The sequence below is a fragment of the Maylandia zebra genome, linkage group LG12 (assembly GCF_041146795.1).
Source record: "Maylandia zebra isolate NMK-2024a linkage group LG12, Mzebra_GT3a, whole genome shotgun sequence".
Lineage (NCBI taxonomy): Eukaryota > Metazoa > Chordata > Actinopteri > Cichliformes > Cichlidae > Maylandia > Maylandia zebra.
Genome location: NC_135178.1, coordinates 24,561,832 through 24,577,811, shown reverse-complemented (window position 1 = coordinate 24,577,811; position 15,980 = coordinate 24,561,832). Strand labels below are relative to the sequence as shown.

General features: G+C 39.2%; 1 protein-coding gene across 4 annotated transcripts in view; it reads right to left on the bottom strand.

The window, feature by feature from the left end:
- The window catches only part of grid2 (glutamate receptor, ionotropic, delta 2), a 558,936-nt gene that overhangs the window by 58,481 nt on the left and 484,475 nt on the right, over positions 1 to 15,980 (bottom strand). For all 4 annotated transcript variants that reach the window (XM_004547245.5, XM_004547246.6, XM_076890935.1 and 1 more), the window contains exons 12-13: positions 13,583 to 13,721; positions 6,866 to 7,061 (exon numbers count right to left, since the gene is read on the bottom strand). In XM_004547245.5, coding sequence (XP_004547302.1) covers positions 6,866 to 7,061; positions 13,583 to 13,721 — 335 coding nt within the window. The remainder of the gene's footprint in view (positions 1 to 6,865; positions 7,062 to 13,582; positions 13,722 to 15,980) is intronic.

Sequence of the window (15,980 nt, the reverse complement as noted above, 5' to 3'; positions counted from 1 at the left end):
AGAGAGAGAGGCAGTGAACAAGCGCTCATAAACCTTAAATGGGCGGGTGATTTTTGATTAACCTGTTCTGAATCTCTGTGCTTTCTCAGTGTCTTATCAAAGTCGCTGGAGTCTCACAAACAACGTGTCCTTTGACTTTGATGCAGCGACACGCTTGGGTTTTCATAGCGGTGAATCTCACTTCCAAAAGATACTTGTTAAGGACTCCTTGGCTTCACATTTGAATGCATGGGGCAAGCATCAGCCTTCAAGTGGACGGCTTATGTTGTAAAGGAGCAGATTTTGTCAGCGAGTTTGGTTCTTAAATCTGAATGGAGGGCAAACAGCAAAAATAACCAACCACTAAAAATGAAACTAATCAGAAACTGGAAACATGGCTGGTAATGCTTCTTCCTGTTAAAAGGGAGTTCTTCCCTTCCAAGTGCTTGTAACCCTTTCAGAGCATAGCACTCAGAATCATTGGTCTCATATATGTATGCATTTAAGGCCTTGCTAGAGCAAGAGTGAAACTGTAAGAAATAAACAATATAGTAAATAAAATATATGTTTTAGCAACATATGGCTAATCCTTTTCTTCAGTTCTGTCTAGGTCACTGTCTACCTATTCATTCTCTATCTCTATATCATCCCTCCTTTCAGTCCTCTCCTTGCACTTCTTTCTTGTCCCTTCATATCCACATGCATTCACTCTCTCAATTTTCACTAGTTCATCTCCCTCCCCCCTTTATCGCCCTCATGCCACCTAAATTTCCCAATTTCCGTCTTCCTACTCCTCGAGCACCAATTCGCCATCTATGTCATCTTCCACTCCTCCCTTCATCTCTCCTCTGCTTTGTCTCGATTGTCCTCTAGAGTGCTGTGATGGCTGAAGGATCCAAACAGGTCTTGGATGATTTGCCACCAGCTCTATCTGGATGAGGACTCGGCATAATCTTTATCATCATCACTGAAGTCATTATGGTAAATTGGCGAAACCTTATAGGCTTACATTATACAGATACTTACTTCCTGTTTCAAGATATATGCAGCAGAGGTGAAGAGATGATGATAATTTTTAGTACAATTTCTAGAGTCGTTATGCTAAATGGGGAGACGGTGATGGGATGAAATTAAGTGGCAGAAAACGGCTTGTTGCACAATGGAGTTGAGCATATGTAGGATAAGTGGAGGAATTTTCCTTCACTGGTAAACGTTGCATAGTATTACATAGCATCACTCACAGGTATTTTTGACGTGTGGGGGGACCTGATAGCCTGGCTGGGCCATTTACTTTGCATCATTTTCCTACTCACTTTACCTCTATTTCCCGTCTCCAGGAATGAAAGACGATTCTGTGTGGTCAGAAAACTTCCACATGACAAAAGTATACTAAGGGATTATAGAAAGTGAATTAATGTTTATATATTATATGCTTCTCTTGATTGATGTGACCTTATCAGCTCAGTGGGTCAGATCCATTTTCAGGTAATAAGAATTTGAAATTCAGATCCAAGAAATTGGTATTTTTCAGTGAAGAGACGGCTTCACAAGTGACAGCAGCTATGTAAAAGCGCTTTACCTGAAGTAAATGCTCCTCTATATAGTATAATCCAAATATATTCATAATGTATGAAGCATTTAATTTCAGATTCACTGCTTTCAGCCCACTCGTCTGACCTCTTTTTCTCCATCCATTTCCAAGCTTTCATTGGCTGCTACAAGTATGGGAAATTTTTTTCCAAAGCCTTCATCGTCCTTTTGAAAATTATTTATTGCAGGGTAAGTTTGGAAGGATATTGAATTCACACAGTGTTGCCTGTCTTTGTTGGAGAACAGGACCTTTATACCATGAAGCCCCCCCTTCCCCAGCCTATCGTTGATAATGTTGCAGTGAAAGTTTCAATACTTTCTGCTCTTCTTTTTTTAGGAATAACGGTAATATATAGTAGGCAATGTCATGAGGGGAAAAGATGCATTTTCTAAAGTGGTACCTTCCCATGGTGGAGCAGAAAGTCATACAGACAGAAAATCACTCACTGGCAATCCACTCAACTCTAAAATCACTCAGCGGTCATCAGAGACTCTTAAAGCCTGACAGAGAGTAGCTGTCAAATATTCACACAGGGATACTTAATTCAACCGAGTCAGGTGTGTGTACGTGTCGGCATTGGCACGTATGTGAATAAACATGCAAATCTGAAGGTTTTAGTTTTGTGAGCTTCAAGTGAAATGTGATAGAGTATGCCAAGCATGCATGTACGTGCTATAGTATTAGGACATAAACGGCGCTCAGTGGAAAACGTTTCCATTTCATGGTACAGTCTCCTGTCACATTGGCTGAAATTATTATCAACAACAAAAATCACTAGATGAGGCTTTAAACTGTAGTCGCATAAGTAGAGCATTTTATTAACCATATAGAGTCATATAAGGAAAACGTAAGACAATGCTCAGTGATCCAGCTTAAGGAGTTGCGAGATTCTACAGTTACCGTCGCTAATATCGGCGCATCTTATTATTATCGATGTCAGTAAGGGTTTCATATAATTTAGAGGGTAAGTAACTGATACTGACAGACAAAAAAAGACTTTGCTTTCACTCTTGAGACAATGCAATAATAAATAGATGGGACCACAAGTAAGTCCTCCATTGACTTAAATGAGGATGCCATTATGTCAAACAGTGACACAGAGCACAGCGGTCTTAGATATCATATGTGACACAAAGTTAATGAGATATCAAGGCAGAGGTGCAACACCTCTCACTCTATTGAGTGCCTTGATCATTGACTGAAATGGGAGCGACACATATATTACTCCATGACAGGCCTCACCCTGGAGCGCTTGGCTGGCTTGGTGTGTGTTTGTGTATCAAAGTATGCAAGGCGTGCATGAGGGGAAATGTGTTAATGCATGTGTAAAGCATGCTACTTAGGGAAATGCAAATTTTGTATCTGTGTTTGAATCTGAGTAGGTCTTTGTGTATGTGCATTTATGTGTGTGTGTAGGCTGCACGTTTGTGTGTGAGTGATAGCAGAGACAGCCCAGACACTGACCTGTTCTGACATATAATATTATTCTGCCACGGGGGATCGAAACTGAAAAGGGAGAAAATCCATAGTGCACAGGAGACAACGGTGACGGAGAGGGGTAAGAGGTTTATTGGGAAAGAGGAGAAAAAAAACAGAGAGAAAGTGCAGGAAGAGACAGAAGGGAGCGAGAGAGCATGACACTGAGGGGGAAAATATATCAAGTTCTTAACCTCACGGGAATCAAATATAGCAAAAGGGACGGGATTGAAGAAGACAAACGGATCAGAATAAATCAGACAAAGACAGAAAACCAAAAATGTCTGACTCATGGAGTCTGTTAATAATATTATAGCTTTGCGTCTAGCCTCCAGCTTAAAAAATAAATAATTTCAGGCGTCTGTTTACTACCTTCTAAATGTATTTGTCAGCATGAGAAGAATTCTTAACAGGTTGAAAGTCTCCACATTGACAAAATGTTTTCTCTAAAGGAAAAATCAATGATTGGTAAGCTCTGCATGTACAGAATGTAGAGGATGTATCCAGTGTTTCCCAGTTCCACCAAATTTAGGAATAATTAAACCGTTAATTTGATTCATTTGCTTAAACGTACACAGTCAAGGCGGCAGTGTCACTGTCAGTGGCACTGCAGCAGAAGGGGGAAAAAAATCAGCTTGTGTCAATGCAGTCAGCAGAGAGGGACAGGCATTAGTGAACCACTAGAGTGCACCCTGTAGCTTTTAACACAAAGTAGATGAAAAAAAAAGACAGACAGAGAGACAGCGGGGTTGCAGAATGAAATATTATAAGGAGAAGCAGAGAACGAAAGAAAGATTTGGGTAGGAGTCGAGAGTGGGGGAGGCGGGGCGCGATGGAGAGATAGAACGCTAACAGCCAAATATTTGGTGGTGCAGTGCAAGAAAAAAAAGAGGGGGAAAAAGATGCAGGTGAGAAGAAAGGAACGGAAATGCAGAGCAGGGGATGAAAGAATAAAGTAAAGTATAAAATCAAGAGAGACATATTCAGAGGGGATATCGGCTTCCTTCTTGTATTCGCTCTCAGTTCTGCTCTGCAGTGCTTGCTTGCCACTCTGGAGGTGTCACCCCGTCATAGAGAATTTATCCATGAAAAACCTTCATCCAGTCCTGCCTCTTGTCAGTCCTGCCTCCTCCCACTGCGCTGCTTCTGAAAAGCAGCCCTTTTTTTTTTCATATGACTTACTTATCATGGAAAATTCAGTCTCAGCTGATAATTACTGAAGCACTGCCCAGAAGAACTGCTTCTTGATATATATTTATGAGTCGCCCCAACCCAGTCTGCTAGCAGGAACTGGACTTTTACATTTCCGCAACAGCATGATGTCTGACAGTGTCTCTGGCCATGAACTCATTTAAAGCGTGCACACTGTGTCTGAATTGCATCACATAGGGAGTTTCAGGTGTTCCCCTGGGTTGTACAGTTGCAGTGATACTTCACATTCGAGTTGTTCTTGTTAAGTGTGGTATTCCAGTGATTCGCACGCAGGGTGTAACAGATTTTTTTTCCCACAACTTCCTGCTGCCAATCGGAGTTTGACTTTGGTCTTGTCGACCTTAATGGCGAGCGCCACGGCTATGACCTGCTGTTTTCATGTGAACCAAATATCCAGAGTGGTGGGAGAGCACACTATTATCTTATGTGTTGCCATAATGACAGGTTTCATCGTGGTTCGTGAACAGGACTGTCTCCCGAGCAAAGCCATCAAATGACAATGTGTATTCATGATCTCTCTGTACCATACTAGCTTGTGGTAGCCCATGTGCTGCAGAAATACCACAATTTTAAAATCCTTTAAAAAATCGTTACAGAAAATTCGAGGTGTGATTTGTCTTTGGTGCCACTATTTCTCAACCCATTATGCCAGAATCACAGATGTCAGCTCACTAGGTAAACGTGTTTTCTCAAGCTGTCGGTGTCAAGTTTGTAGTGAAGGTGATAAATACTTTTGCTGATGCAACAAACAACCCTATTTTACAATAAAATACTACCTTATTTGTGTTTCTGGGGATAATAATAATTAAGTATACATGTTTACATGACCAACAAAAAATGATTCTTAGTAAGTGTTAATGGTTCCACTCTTCCATCTTATTAGACACTGGATTGAATGCATAATTTTAAAACTACCGTGTGCCACTTTCATCACTCCTTCTAATGCTGGCTCCGGTTTAAGTCTAATATATTCTGGAAGGAGAAAGGAGAAAGTGGGACCCTCTGGAAGAGCGAAGCACGATGCAAACAGAAAGTGGGATGCATGCAAATGAGATGCAGCAGTCAGGTATTTATGATGCTGGGTAATCACCAAGGGAATTAAGTATTTAGTCATGCGAACGTTATCTGTGTATCATTAACATCATTTATCCCCGATCAACACAGACGACCCTGTAACATGAGCGGCATGTCAAAACAGGGCTGAGTCGGTGCTTTGTAAGGATGCACTGTAGACCATACGGTAAACATCTTCAATTCTCTGTATTACGCATTATGAATTAGGCATTACTAGCAAATGCTGAATGGGCACTGATATTTGCATAACTTATGTAAGAAAAAAAATAAGAAACTTTAATCTGCATATTAGTGCACCTGATAAAAATGACTGGGTAATACATAAAAGTACATAAAAACATAGTAATGACAGTGAATGTTGGAAAGGATAGAAAATGTCTGTGAAACTTTTAAAAGACAACATCCCAACAATAGAAATTGTTCAATACCCATAATACATCAAAAATACGCACACTAAAGATGAATGGTCACAAATATCACTGTATTAAAAATACACGATAGCAAAACTTGCAATTCTTTCCTTCTTATGAGCAGCCAAAGGAGCATGAAAACCTTTGGAACGTGAAAATCTACTCCAGCTGCCAAAAACATATGCGCACAGTGCGTGACGTGCGCCTTAGTCACATGACAAATTTTATGATGAGTCTGAACATTTAACAACATGCTGGACAGCAATGCTTTCAAGTAAATTTGCCCTCTTGGAGAGCAAAGATGTCGGGTGATTCATGGAGAGAGACTGAGCCACAACACTAAGGAGTTTTTGTTTTTTAGGGATGCTATACCATGAAATGCAGAAGGGTGACAAATAAAGTGAAAAGCCAATATAATGTGTTTTAGTAAGATTTTGTGCATCCAGAGCAGCTTCCACTCCCCCGCCCGGCATTGATTCTCCAAGTTTCTGGACCTCTGCTGGACCGATGAGCATTATTCTTCCAAAGCACATTTCCTCATTTGGTGATTTGATGATGGTGGTGGAGAGTGCTGTCTAACATTCAAAATCTCAAGTGCTCATTTGCGGTGAGAGGTGGTAACAGCCATACCAGTATCACAGATTCACATCATTTCTACACTCAAAAAAACCCTTCAGTGACCTCCCCCCATCCCCCTAGAGAGACTAAGGAACTAGATGGTACCACTGACATCAATATAAAATAGTTTTATGATGACAATGGTTTCAAAGGCGAACACTCAGAAAAACTTTGCACTATTTTTTTTTCTCACACTTCACCACTTCACTTCACCAGGGGACTCACGTCATTTCTTTTAATTTGACACCCATCTGTATGTTTTTAAAGTGAACAGTAAAAGCTTATTTAGAAGTACTCAAATCCCCCTAATCCTCTAATCCTTGCTATTTTTTTATATTGTAGAAGAGATATTTAACACCACCGGCACCACCACCACCTGTCCTGTTCATTCAAACCCTATCAGGGGAATGACTCGACTCCGGTGTTTATTTCATTAACCACAATCATTTTGTCTGTGCCAAAGTTTAATTAACCAAAAAAAAAAATAAAAAATGAAAAGACGTACCTTGCGAATGCCTTCTTTTGACTCCTCAACGTTATTATCGCCTCCTCCTGTGCGGTTAATCATCCGCCACATTTGGGAGTACATGGGATCCCTTTCAAAGGGGTTCATTGCCTTGGAGCGCACCTGATCATAAACTGCAGAGTCCAACACTGTACCGTAAGGCAACTCTGTCTGCTTGGATAAGTCTTGCAGAGACCTACAGAGACACAGGTGGTGAAAAGGGTTAATATTCACATCATCTTCATTCATCTATCAACTGTAAAAAAGGCTGAGCCTGAAAGATCCTTCACCTGTATTGATACACATTTGATCCTTGCTGACTGTAGATGTAGTACTTTTTAACAGCATCACTCTTGTTCTACTAGTGCTCGTAATAATAGCAGACACTACGATTTCATTTGATACTTTCTGGGTAATTCTTTTGTAAAATGCTTTTCCAAATGACGGTGGTATTAAAATCACAGAAACGATCAGACCCCAGGTTAACTGCACTTTAGCAAAACACTCGTTTCAGCTTTCTATTCACTCACTTCACAGTACAAGATTACTACACAGCTCAGTCTGCACTTTTACACATACGGTACACTTATGATGGAATCAGCCTAACATGAAACACCTATTACAAAGCATATAACTATATGAAAGCAGAAAACACCTAAATCAACTATCCATTCACTGACTTGAAATCCTAACTTTGGAGCTTTGGGCTTGGCTCTACAGGACATGGTGAATAATCAGTCTTTTGTTGCTGTCTTAGTAATTCCCCGTGATACCTAAGAGGGGCTGGAAAGGGGGGATTTTGGATGGTACAAATTGAGTATAAACGGAGTGGCCAGCTGTACTGTGGTTCAGACACTCACCTAGCCATTAATTTTTCTAAGGACCAAAAGCAGGAGTTGGCAGCAACATTTAATTGACATTCAGGATTTATTTTAAAAAAGGAAACTGGCCACGACAAATGGGTATGAAAAGATGTGGCTGGAAACCAGTTTCAACAGTAGCACTAATAAGATGGCTAGGATAACCACATACTCAAGATTTCTAGAACTACACCAAGAAAATGGAAACACTCATAAAGAACTGAAAAACACAAACACACATACAAGTTTCTCTTCCTTTCTCCTTCGTTCCACCTCTCACCCATAAATTGTCACCTCTGGGGGAATACACAAGCTATTGTTAATTATAACGCAACGGTGCTTGGGTTTCCTTTCAAAGAGTTTGGCCGCTGAGAAATGTAATGGAGAACCATTACGAAAACTAATTACTGTTTGTTTGCTACATACCACCCATGGATTTGAGAGACAAACGTTTGGGAAACAAAACATGCACACAAAAACACTCAACATGTCCTGCTTAATGAAGAACAACAAGTATATATTATCTTACTTCATTAATTCAGTTGTAATACAGTACACCCACGAAGCAGACTTACAATGGGCACAAATATAAGTAGCTACTGCTTGCAATATTACTACACTGTTCATTTTGATAAATACACACCCACACAGACACGCACATGTGTGACATAATATGGAAGGGACAGCTCTTACGCTTCCCCCTTGGCTCCAGCCCTCCTTAAATATCTCGCTGACCCATTCTAAAGAAAGAAAAAATCCTTTGAAGATTTTAATGAACTTTGCCATGAACATGAATCTTTTATTTCCACCAATTAATCTTTGGCCTAAATAATCTCCCCTCCCCACCGCTCCCCCGTGAATATGCACGCCTGTCAGCACACTCTTTGACCGGGATTCCCCCTTTGTGAATTGCTTTCACTGCATAGTAACTCTAAGCTTGTTCTTTAATGGTGCGTGTGCAGGAGACAGAGAGAAAGAATCATGCATTAGCTCTGCATTACATTAGACCAAATTTCATTTGGAAGAAACCCCCCAAAAACAGATAAAAATGGTTTGTGTTGGTTTCACTGACTATTTTGATTAATAATGAAACATCGCAAGGATAGTATCCAGCATACAACTGAAATGTATGTTTAAAGAAAATACAGATCTCATATGATTTACCCTTTTTTGAACAACCACTGCATATATTTCCACGATTGACAAGGCAAGGAAAACACAAAACCTTAAAACTGAAAATGTGTGTAATTGTGTGGTTCACAAAGTCTAAAAATACTGGCGGCGGCCAGTGGTACCCCTCAGCCTCCTAGTAGATACACCTATGGTATAGATTTCAAAATCCTATGCCACCTTGTTCTCAAGTTATCACATTCAGAATATTTTCAAAGAATTTGACCTCGAGGTCAAGGTCACTGAGATTCAAAGTCATACAAGATTTTTAGTATATACACTTTTCATATCAACTTCAAAATCCTACGTGACTTACTTCTTGAGTTATGGTTTGAGTGGAAGGGTGGCTGTGTGTGATGACATTAACAGAGAACGGATCAAAAAGCAGCCAACATTCAAAGAAGAGTTTTGGACAGTCATTAAAGAAGCTGGGAGATCTATTCATGAAGACTACTTTTAAAAAAATTAGATGAAAGCATAGTGGTCAAACCAAAATCTGTAAACGTAAGAAGTATCTATAACTCTTATTTTAATGTATTTTTTTCTTTAAACACTATTAAATTCCTCAAATTCTTTTACTATTGTGTGGGTGTCTCATGGAAAAATGCCCATATGCATTATGTGTTTAACTGTCTTTCTGTGAGTGTTTTATGTGAAATTAATTTCTGTGTGTGTGTCTGTGGATCTGTGTGTCCACAAAATTGTGTTCCTGTCCTGTGTATGCTAGCTCATTTTGCAACCAATTATATTACCCCTAAGCAGCTCAATGAGCAAGTAAATGGAGTGAACAGCAGCTGAATGTTTTGTGTGACAAATAGCGAATATGTGTGTGTGTGTGTCTGTGTGTCGGGGTGAGAGAATGATTTAAAGACTGAATAGCTAGAGAGGGGCCCTTTTAATAGCAGGTTAATCTGAATATGTGCAGGAATAATTCCTGTGTGCATAGCTTTGTTTCTGCATATTTGGTCACCTGGTCACCTTTGCTAAAAGCTTCTGTCAATAAAGATCATCAGCTCCAAAAACTCTAATTTTGGTGCTAATTTGGCCTAAATGAACTTGAAAGGACATAGATGATCGTGGCTACACAGTTTTGTAGGAGACTGAATCTGTAAATGTAGAAGCCTTTATCAGAAACACATTAACCGCTAACTATACTGTACACGGGAATAGGCAATCGATACTCGGACTGAAGTCAGCTGAAGTGGCAGTGGTTCCAGCTGTGGCACATTTGGTTAGCTAAATTGAAAATCGTTATTGTTTCATAATTTAAAAATCCCAGAAGTTCTTTTGATCTGTGTGGCCATTTCAGTCTCTATGTTTTCATCAGATCATCAATATCATTGAAGTGCTGGTGCAGCATGCAATATTTTGTATTCCTGTTCATTTTTCAGGGACACCGATGTCAGAAGCAGAATGAACGTACAAGCCAAGTCACAGCAGATCAAATCAGATTTCATATCATGCATTTCTTACTTAAGCTTTACGTAATCAATATCTGCCAGTGGACAATGATCTGCTTTATCTGATTACTAAGAATGCAACAGCCACCAAAGAGTCACCTGTAACTATAAAGCCAGCAGACATATTCACACAAGCAAGTGTGAAATGACCTGATTGACTTTATTGGCAATCTTTATCAACCATAAAATATGTCTCCTCCTGTACGAGGTTGGGCCAGGAAAGAAGCGCTTTATCCTCAAACACTCCATCCATCTTTTAGTCTTCCCAGCCTAACCAATTCTTCCGCTCCATCTATTCTCTCTGTTCACTCTGCTGTCTCTCACCTCACTTTTACCCCTGAAAAATAAATTCCCCATTCTGACTCATCACCACTACCAAAACCCTTCACCATGCTTCCTTCCGCTCCTCTTCTCTCTGTTTCCTTCTCCATCTCTAACCTTTGCCTCTTTACTCCCGTTTCCTCCATCTCATCTTTCCTTCCACGCACTTGCGCTCTTCATTTCCACTTTATAATGCTTATTCCCCTTTTGTCTCTCCCTTCGTACATTCCTCTCTAGCACCCTCTCTTTGCTACTCTCCACTGCCATCTCTCACTGTTTTCCTAAAGGATTCACACTGAAATTGAGGGAAAACATCCAAGCGTGAAATAGTCCAGAGAGAGTTCTGAGCGTTCACTTGTTATTTCATTTTCAGGATGAAACAAGGGCATTAATACTTAAAAATCCTGTCTGTCCTGATAGGAGACACTAAGGAGATGAATGCCTCCATTCTTCCCCCGACCTTCTCTTCCTTTCTTGCCCATGTGTGCGCTCTTTTGCTCTTTTCCATACTAACTAAGGATTATCAGATAAAAGTGCATGCTAATCACAACATCACAGACTGCTATTTTTTTCTGCATGGCTACATTTCTCATCTCTCCATTGAGATTTTGTTACACTTTACAATTACTCTCAGTTTATTTTAGGAATGTTCCATCTCACCACTTATCCCCAAAACCCATCTTTGGAGGCCTTGGGCCATGTGGGTGCTGCTGTTTAGTTGGTAATTATGACACTAATGACCCAAGAAGAGTCAACACACTAAAGATAATGCATTAAAATTTATGGAAATCCTTAATTAGCTCAATGTATGCTGAATGAGGCAGCAAACTGAGAGCCACTCATTAATGACAGCAAAGTGAAAAACAAACAAACAAAAAGCAATTGAGGACAGACAAAAGAAAGAAAGAAAGAAACTATAGATTGACACATTTTACAAGAGGCTGGGCGGAAGGACGTAGAACAAAGAAGAAAAAACAACAGCATGAATGAGGGGCGCAGTGTGACCAAAGTAAACTAAAGGAAAGGTCTTCTAAACACATAAAAGAGAATGACAGAGAGACAAACTGACAGAACCAAATTAAGAAACAGATAGTTGTGAGATTTAGAGAAATAAATGTTGTTTATTCCAAAGCCAAGCACAATTAACTGTGGCACTGCCGGGCATAGCGGATGCTTCGGCATGCTGATTAGTCCAATGAGAGATGAGCGTTTCCTAGTGCCACCAGGAGAGAAGCAGCTAAACATATTATCACAAGGATAGATAAACAGAGGGCACAGCGCTTCAGGAAATGTCTGTGTGTGTGCGTGTTTGTGTGTGTGTGCATTGAACGTAGGCAGCTTTTCTAGTTGCCTTGATACCTAGGCAAAAAAAATAAAAAATAGATTGCAAAAACACTTTTAAAAACAATTTCAACATACTTTGACTGTTTCACTAACTCTCTTTGCCATTTTTTCTTCCTACCTTGATCAGTAGAACACACACGGACACACAAACACACACATATGTGAGACAGATAATATAATGGAGGACTGAGCTTGAGAAAAGAAAGGGTAAAGAATTAACTGCGCGTGTGTGTAAGCAATCTGCATGCGCATGCATGCTTGTGTGTTGCCGGGTTTCAGCACACTGAAGGTGCATGCAGTGTGTGTCTGTGTGTTAGGCACGATTTGTCATGTATACTTGTATACTTATACAGAAAGATGTGTTCGTGGTGTCGTGCAATCATAACTGAAAGCACACATTTATACAAATGCACTATATGTATATATGTAGTTTTTGCCTTGGGCTCATCTTTCTTTGCAGTACAGAGGTTGTGCATCTATTTAGATGTGCTGTGCAGTTTTAAATAGAGTTAAATGAGTCTTAAAGAGGTTACAAATGTGTATGATATGATCCACAGGCATAAACCAGATTTATAAATGTGTAAAACAATTCATCTGTGTGTAACTCTGAGTACTTACAAACGCATGCGCCAATCTACACATGGATACAAAGCAATTTGAACATTATTTTAAAAATTCTCGTGTCGAAACCTGAACAAACAGCGATCATTTACAACACAATATTTTCAAGCTCAAGTTTTCCATGTAACCAGTCTGACCACTTTCACTTTTAAAAAGCTTCCAGTGCATGAAAATATCTAAAAATATTTGCAACTTTCTTTTCGCTCACTTACAGATAAATCAAATATGTGCGCACCAGTCGCCTGATATGCACAAATCACAACACATGTGCTCTGGGGTTTTGAGGCTCTTAGTCTTTGCACACTGCCAGCTTGGCACAGATCCACAAATCTAAGCTGAGTTCAAGTGCTAGTGGAAAACTAGGACATTCAAGCCTCCTTTGTATTCCTGGGTTATTTCAAGGAAAACAGATGTTTCACATTTGTGCATCTGTACCAAACTGATAGTGTGAAAAGAGTCTCAAAACCCCAGCACCCTGCGAGCACATGTGGCATGATGATCAGGTGACTGGTGCACACGTATTTCCCGATATTTGAATGAACAGAAAGTCACAACTATCTTTAGACAGTTGCACGGGAACCTTTTTGAAAGTGAAAATGAAAAGATTTGTGAAGATGGACTTACAGATTAGCGTGTAAATGATCCGTATTTATGCAGGTTTTAGCCCTATGCATTTGGGTTGTATGTGTTCAAACTGCTCTATGTTTGGACTGGAGTATGCAATTGTGTATACCCAAAATCACACACAAAATGTTCAATACACATTTGTAACTCTTTTGAGAATCATTTAACTCCATAGGTTTAAATATACCTAAATATGACAACAATAAGGATACAATAAAGGTGGCAGTTTTTACTTGAAAACATTTAAATCAATATATCAGTCAGTATGGTAGCTACCACTAAAAACAGTAGGTGAAAAAAATTTGTTGAATACTTACTGTATAGAATTCTCTATACGCGTGATTGTGAGGAAAGCTGCTAGATTGGCAGTATATGAGGATATGACAATTAGAGCAAACATCCACCAAACCCCCATCATCATCCTTGTAGCTAGGGTGGTGTAAGGCACCTCTCCACCTGCAACAAAAGTAAGAAAACAAAAGAGAGAAAAAGAGAGAGTCAAAATCACGGTATAAGAAAAAAAAAAGCAGCTCTTTGCTGCGGGAGAAAAAGCTGTGAAAACAGCAAAGCACATCCTGAACGATTATCATTGGATTAACAGGATTTGATCTGATGCTTTGGCATAGATCTGATCTTCACATGGTCGGATCAACTGCAAGAAATTGCTGTGAACTGGAAAACATCAAAATAACAAATTCCAAATCACTGCGATAAGAAAATCTTTGATATATGAAAACCAGTTTATAAATAATCATACATTAAGTAACATTTGAAATCTTAGGTCTTGGCAAGCATCGAGTGATCAGAGGTTGTCTTCCATTGTCTCGTGATGTTTTAATACACTTTATATAACTAAGAACTAAAATAAAACTATTTGGATGCACATTAAAAAAAACGGTAACCTGCTTTTTGCAATAAATACTGTTGAAAAGATGTGATGAATGCGAACAAAATGCTTGTCAGGCTTTCCCATTAAGATGCTGCCGGGAACACATTACAATGAAAAGTGGCTTGTCTGTCTTCAAATATAAAATCGCTTTATCCTCCTCTTGTGTTATAAACAGCTTTTCTGGCCTTGTCCTCTGAAATCTTGTTCTGCAACAGTAAAACACAAACTGGCTCCGCTTTATATGTTTTTCAAGAAAGGTTGTCATTCCAAATGTAGCCCTCAAAAAACAAGAAAACAACAAAATAAAAAAAAAACTAAAGAGAGAGAGACAGAGAGAGGGAATCTATTTGTTTGTGTACTAACCAGCGCAGAAAACGGGACACATTTATCTTTGGCTCTTCCATTCTTCTCAGGTAGCTGTGTGGGGTAGCCTTTCTATTCATACCCACACACTTGCTTACTGACGACAGTGTTTTTGCATACATTTACTGTAGCTATGCAGTAAATGTATGTTTTTATACCTGTGGTGATCACGGTTACATCAGCACAGACCAGCCAATGCTCTCATGTCTCCCACTTCCCTTAGCCCAGCCTCAATAATATATCTGACACCCACATAATCTCTCTCTCTCTTTATCTCACCACCTTCTCTATATCCACTGGATTCTTTTTTTTTTCCATCTTCCCTTCCTGTATACCGTTTGATTTATTTTAAACGTACTATCTCTTTTTCCCTCTACATGTTTTCTGTTATCCTTCTTTGCATGATTTGCTGTTGACACCAGGTTTTAGCACAAGCCCGAAGGCATTATAACGTATACTGTATGGATGACATGGCATCGTGAATTATGTCTTTAAAATGTTTCAATCTTTTCATTTTTTCAGTAAATGGTCACACATAAAGTGGTTGTGTAATAATTTTAATTTTTTATCAGGTAACCTGAAGAAAAGTATGTGTCACTGTAATTACATAACAGCTATTTTTTTTATGAAAAAGAAACTTTATAATGAAATGATCGAAATAATAAGCCAGCACAGTATTCCTAAGAAATCACTGTGCATGGGAATGTGCGTGGGAAGATGAGATGAAGCATTTTCATGAATGAAAGCAACCAGCAGGCAGAGATGCTTTTTGGTGCCAAAAAACGTCCGAGTACATGCCTGAGCGTGACTGCAGTATCTTGGACTTCAATAGCTTCTAAAACATGACCTTTGTGAATCGTTCCAGCTGCAGAAGGTATTTGGGGATTTGGGGTTTCACACTGGCAATATCCACGGAGGACCAATTAATTCACTGAAAAAAAAGCCATTGTCCAGTCTCAGAACAATTTTTATGTTGATTTCTGGCTGCACAAGTGACTTTTATAAAATATTAATGTAGCTGGCGAGTTTAGACATCCAAGTGTCACAAAATTTTGAGCTCGGAATCAAATCACGTAGAGCAGATTTTTAGAAAAGGTCATTTCGTTTCCTAGTCTTTATATGGATATCTATATATATATCTATATATATATACATACGCGTGTGTGTGTGTGTGTGAAAGACAGAAGCAGATTAATATTACAGAAACTTTAAGCTTATTTGATCATAAGGCGAGCATTGATTTAAAAGCTCAAAAATGTGAGATAATCTCCATCTCTCTATCTCTATCTCTTAACAGCTATAAGCCTATAATACCGTTACACTTAGACACTTTTAGTGTCTCATTATCTCATCCTAAATGTGAGTGGCCAAAAAGCATATATATGATTTTATTGAGCAATATGTCACTGTTCACCTTTCACGCGTCACCAACTACCATCAGAGATTTTAATGATCTATAGCTC